This window comes from Primulina huaijiensis, unplaced genomic scaffold, assembly GCF_012295235.1.
Source record: "Primulina huaijiensis isolate GDHJ02 unplaced genomic scaffold, ASM1229523v2 scaffold36631, whole genome shotgun sequence".
Taxonomy (NCBI): Eukaryota; Viridiplantae; Streptophyta; class Magnoliopsida; order Lamiales; family Gesneriaceae; genus Primulina; species Primulina huaijiensis.
The window spans coordinates 1-6,151 of record NW_027358556.1 but is presented as its reverse complement, the minus strand read 5'-3'; the positions used below and the strand labels follow the sequence as shown (position 1 = coordinate 6,151).

The 6,151-nt window shown below is 34.9% G+C and overlaps 1 protein-coding gene across 4 annotated transcripts; it reads right to left on the bottom strand.

The window, feature by feature from the left end:
- Nucleotides 1-2,737: 2,737 nt before the first annotated feature.
- LOC140968409 (protein DEHYDRATION-INDUCED 19 homolog 5-like) lies at nt 2,738-5,758 on the bottom strand. Of its 4 annotated transcripts, XM_073429342.1 has the most exons (6): nt 5,648-5,758; nt 5,436-5,612; nt 4,718-4,857; nt 4,226-4,303; nt 3,923-4,140; nt 2,738-3,212 (listed from the first exon to the last, which is right to left on the bottom strand). In XM_073429342.1, exons 2-6 carry the CDS (start codon nt 5,506-5,508, stop codon nt 3,110-3,112), a joined length of 612 nt encoding a protein of 203 aa, XP_073285443.1. In that variant the 5' UTR covers nt 5,509-5,612; nt 5,648-5,758; the 3' UTR covers nt 2,738-3,109. The 4 variants fall into 4 exon arrangements, with proteins under 4 accessions (XP_073285443.1, XP_073285445.1, XP_073285442.1 ...); XM_073429344.1 differs by having other exon boundaries at nt 5,445-5,735; XM_073429341.1 differs by having other exon boundaries at nt 5,436-5,734.
- Nucleotides 5,759-6,151: the final 393 nt, after the last annotated feature.

Below are 6,151 nucleotides of genomic sequence, written 5' to 3'. Positions count from 1 at the left end.
GGAAATTTGATCAAGAAGTATGTAGGAAAGCTTTGGCTAGAATGATTGTGGTTGATGAACTCCCTTTCAAATTTGTAGAAGGTGATGGATTTAAAATGTTTATGGCTATAACATGTCCAAAGTTTCGAATCCCTTCAAGATGGACAGTTGCACGTGATATTGTTGATTTATATGAAGTTGAGAGAGAAAGGTTAAAAAGTTTCTTAAAAAATTCATCACAAAGAGTTTGTTTGACAACAGATACATGGACATCGATTCAAAAGATCAATTTTATGTGTCTGACAGCTCACTTTATTGATAAAAATTGGACTTTACAAAAAAAGATTATCAATTTTTGTCCAGTTACAAGTCATAAAGGTGAGTCCATTAGTTTAGCAATTGAGACATGCTTAAGGGATTGGGGAATTGACAAAATTTTGACGATTACGGTTGACAATGCAAGTTCAAATGATGTTGCAATCAGTAATTTGAAAAGAAAGATGGCATATTGGGATTCTACTATTTTAAAGGGAGAGTGCATTCATATGAGGTGTGTAGCTCATATAATCAATTTGATTGTTGTTGATGGCTTGAAAGATATGAGTGAGTCGGTGACAAGGGTCAGAGATGCAGTGAAATATGTTAAACAATCTCCTTCTAGATTAAATAAGTTTAAAGAATGTGTGAAGATTGAAAAAATTGAAAGCAAGAATTCTTTATGTCTTGACGTATCAACAAGATGGAACTCAACTTTCTTAATGTTGAATGTAGCTCAAAAATTTGAAAGGGCTTTCGAAAGATTTGATGAACAAGATCCATGTTATAAATTGGATCTTCAACTCACAAAATGGATTGATGTTGTGAATGATGGTGGAGAGGTGGTATTCGGTGCAGATGGTAAACCTAAAAAAGAAATGAGAACTTTTGATGGGAGGCCTACTAGTGCCGATTGGGAAAATGTTAGGACTTTTGCTGCTTTATTGCAAGTATTTTATGAACTAACTTTGAAAGTTTCAGGTTCATTGTATGTCACATCCAATACTTTTGCACATGAGATTAGTTTCATTCACACAATATTGAAAGAGTGGAAAGAAAGTGATGATTTTGGTGTATATTCTATGGGAGTTAAAATGAAAAAAAAATTTGACAAGTACTGGGGAGATCACGAGAAAATGAATAATTTACTCTATGTTGCGGTGGTGCTCGATCCAAGACACAAATTGGATTTTGTTTAATTCATGTTGTTAGAATTGTATGGAGATGAAATGGGTGCAATAGTAGGAAAGAAAGTAAAAGAAACTTTGCTTTCTTTGTATAAAAATTACAAGGAGAAGATGGTGCCTCAAGGAAGCAAATCAAAAGTGTTATCTATTCAACAAGTAAGTGGCGTTGAGCAAAAAAGTGCAAGTCAAACAGATTTAAAAAGACAATCAATTCTTGAGAAGTACAAAAAGCAAAAGGCACAGAGTTTTGGTGATGGTAATATTTCAGAATTGGATAGATATCTAACTGAGATGGTTGAGGAGTATTCTGAATATTTTGATATTTTGGGATGGTGGAAGCAAAATTGTCATAGATTTCTCATACTTTCTGAAGTTGCTCGTGATGTGTTGGCTATTCAAATATCAACTGTTGCTTCAGAATCTGCTTTTAGTACTGGTGGGCGAGTACTTTNTGAGAATGATAAATGAAACGTTTTGTCATGTATTTTATTATGCTCTCTGTTTCATCTTCTGAATTCTTACTTCTCGAACATTATTCTATGTCCATCCATGGTTGATGCTGACACATTTTTCTACGATAAACAAAGATTATCGCATCTTATCTTATGTTCTTTTTCGTCGTGTGTTTTGGACTTTTGATTTATTGAGGTGCCGGGCTTTTGAAACTGCATAATGACATTCAAAGTTGTGGATACGAGGACGTGAAAATTATGTGGGAAATGCTGAGAGGAACATAATTCAAGTAATTTCGCACCACGACAAGCACAAAAGTAGATGGTTTTGGAGGAATTTTTCATGGTCCAGCACCCATTCAAACCATGAAGGAGCAGCAGTTTCCTTTTCTTAAAATCAAACTTGATGAAGAAAAGCTCTCCAACTATTGCTTTCTTTTATTGTAATATCTCAGCACCCATTCAAACCATGAAGGAGCAGCAGTTTCCTTTTCTTTTTCTTTTTCTTTTTTTGGTTATAATTCACATTTTTTTTAACAAAAATCGGTTATTTCGGTCGGTGACCGAAATAACCGATTTAAAAATCGGTTCGGTTAATTCGGTTTCTATGATTAATTCGGTCGGTTCGGTTATTCTGAAATAAAATCGGTTAAATCGGTTATAAGTCTATTCGGTTCGGTCGGTCACCGAATAGACCGATTGCACACTCCTACCTTTACCCAATATTAGATATAGTTTGAATAATTGTATCTGCCAGTTAGTCCGATAGAACAATAATATTTTTTCATCACTATATTAAAATTCGACATCATATGCTTGCTGTTTATGTTTATTTTTTCTGCATTTTCTGTTGTATTCGGGCTGTAAAACTAAATTCGATCTATAAACACAATGTAAAGATTTGAAAACTAAATTCGATCTATAAACACCATGTAAAGATTGAAGCGTGGAAACGTAAAATATGAACAAAATCTAACATTTGGATCATACGTTACGAAATGACAGCAAAAAATGTCAAAGAAACTAAACCATTTATGTTACTTCTGTTTTAATAGAAATTGGTTTCAAATTCGAGGGTGTAGATGTGAAATCCTAAAATCCATTGGGATGTAATAATAATTCATTGCATATCCAAAATTAAAATTTCCACTATTTACTTATTGGTCTCGTGCCTATTTTTATTCCCTTTTCCGTAACAGACAAACTTTTAGAATCGAAATTTGGGTTTTCAACTGAAATCAGGAGGTCTTCTTCAACCTTCAGCATAGTGCATGATCGAGTATGAACATTTTGAAGTAAAATATTTTAATAAATACAAATATTTTGATGCCTTGTTTACCAATCTAGGTTGGTTTTCTTCCAGTGAATTTACGACTGAGAAAATCCCGGTGTCTATTCTCTGCAACCTTAAACGTTGCATGCTTCCACTTGGAACAAAGGGTACCGAAAACATTCCTATAAAATGATAGATGCAACCATCTCCTGGATGAATGTAGCGCGAATGTTTTTTTCCTCGTAATTTTGTTCATCCACTTCATTTGACAGTGCTTGGTTGGTGCTGCAAAACAAAAAAGGTCGGGTCAAGTCATATGTGAACCTGTTGGCGCTAAGATATCTGCACTGAGCTAAAAAAAAAGCTAACTTTTCCGATATTTTCCGCGTAAAATTCTGTCTCATTTACGTAGTTTGACACGATGTGCTGCTATTCTTGCAGTTTAAAGGGATTTTTTTTTCTTTTTTGAGCTATGAGATATGTTGGTGATCACACATTACTGTAGTTAAAAGAATAAATGAACCTGTGGATCTGCATAAGTGAGACTTTATACAGTACTTTCTGTTCATAACTTCCACATCAATTCTTGCTTTATGAAAAAATGAGTAATTAATGTTGCTAAAATAGCTAACTACATAGTTATTCAAAGCCATTAACACTCCCATAATCCAACAGGACGAGCTGTTAGAATAAGCCGACCATTCTTGTGCACAAGGCAAGATTGTGTAATCTCGTGAACACTTCATGAGGTGAAGTCCTAGAGCACTTTTGCTCAGGCGTTGCACCGTTTGTGCGTGTATGTGTACATACAGGATCCACCTAAGTTCATTCATGTCACTCTTCAGCTGCTACCCAATTATAAACTACGGTATACCTCTAATATTATCGGACATATCTCACTAACATAGGAGTTTATGGTGGTATCATAAACTTCATCCAAAGTTTTATTTGTGATCTTTTGATTCGGGTTTGATCAATTGAGGGCCTGAAAATACCTTATCGTGTCACTTGTTGCAGCAATACAAGAGGACTCATCCTTCTGGTTGCATTTAAAGGCCTTGCAAAGAAATGGTGGAAGGAGTTGATCCTGAGCAGGTTCACTCGAGCTTGTGTCTGAACTTGTACCGAGAAATGAACTTAGTTCCCGCAAGTCCTTCAGTATATTTGGAGATACATTGCTCCAGAAACCAGATTTTTGGGATTTTTTCCTCTGCTGAGAGAAAAACAGGAATACAGATCCTTCAAATTTAATAATTTCGTCCCAAAGAATTTGCAAAACATAGAAACGGAATACAGACCTTAATTGAATGCATATGCTGCACTGTGAAATGGCTGAGTGGATCTTTCCCTAAGTTCGCAGCACATATGGGACAAACCTGGAAAACAAATTCCATTTAAGAGAACAAAATTCTTCGAAATAAGACGCATTAACGATCACCGTGTAACACTCCCTCTGAGTAGTTCATATCGATATCCGAGGGAAAAGCAGTTGTCAGGTGAATATCGATTTTTAGCACGAATGCTCTTGATCATCTTAAGTAAAGTGTCAACTAAGTAGTGTTAATTATCCTCGGATGTTTCCTTTTCTGACAAAACTCGAAGAGAAACAAGAAAACATCACTCCTAGTTCTGCAAATCCATAAATTCATTTAACTCTATATTCTGGTAACTATGGTAACCGATGGATTGACAACCTTTACTTCTAATCAAGGCAAGGGACCAAAAATATACACTAGCTTGCTAGAAAGGGCAAGGATATGAAAATAAATCAGTACATGAAACTCATTTACCGCGTTCTTCAAGTCGAAACAATGCTCTTCTTGTAGATGGATACAAAGCACAGGAACTTCAATTTCCACATAACAGAAAGGGCATGGAAACCAGGCTCTTACTTCATCTTCCCCTTCCTCATCCACCGCCCCATGATTACCTAGTCATATATCCATCGATCATCACCACTTTTCAAAATTTTAACGAATCTTTAAAGAAAATCACATACGATCGCCGTGTAAAATGTAGCAAAATTTCTTCTGATTCTACCCCAATCTATACAATCCAACTAAAAATTCAAGACAGTGAGTTCACATACACACTTAGCAGGGCCAAGCAATGACCTTTCCTCTCAAATGAAGAAAATTATCGAATTTCTTAGTACTGCCCATTCTTAGGGAAATTAACCACAGGAAAAAATAAATAAATTAATGTACTCACACTGTTATGGAAGAATTCTTAGCAAGAAAGTAAGAAACTTGTCAGTAATATCAAGAAAAAGACAAATTCAAAAAGAAAATAGCACATCTCCCAGAAGAAAATCAAGAATTACAACACATACCATCAGTTTACAGCTAACAAATCCTGAGTTTAAAAAACAAAAAATAAGCAAACCCAAATGGGGGGCAAACTTAAGATTGATCAAGAAATCAAAACTAAAACTAGTATATACAAACCAACAGACAACAGTAAGGATTGCTCATAAAATAAAATAATGCAACAAATTCTACAATTTACCAGAGTTACCGAGTCTAGTAGGCTGGATGTTCTTGGCTGAGTGAACTCTCGCAGCCCAGAAATCCACATCCATTTCTTTCACCACACTCTTCTTGATAAAAATTGCAACAACTTTTTCACCTGCGTAACAAAAATATAGAGGCAAGGGAGGACAGGTAGAGCGATTTAATCTGGACCCTGAAAACGAAATACAAGAAAATTTAATCTCGAACTGAGTTTAAGATTCTACAGGAGAGATTCAGAGTAGGATCTTCTGAGCAGATTATAGACATTCTTACATATACTAAATCCAGATGATGTGAGGAGGCTCATATATATAGATATATATATATATTGGTTTAACATTTTCGGAAACTTTCCTGACACAAAATAACAAATGGATATCGGACACGTGGCATATAGTACGCAAATTATTGAAGATTTGGCCGACTCTTGTACACAGAGCTTAAGTTGATGGAATTACAAAAACAATAATTGTATATATTTAAAAATTTATTATTATTATTATTATTATTGTTATTGTTATTGTTATTATTATTGAGTAACTCTCTTGTGAGACGGTCTCACGAATCTTTATCCGTGAGACGGGTCACCCTGTCGATATTCACAATAAAAAGTAATACTCTTAGCATTAAAAGTAATATTTTTTCATGGATGATCTAAATAAGAGACGGTCTCACAAAATACGACCCGTGAGACCGTCTCACACAAATTTT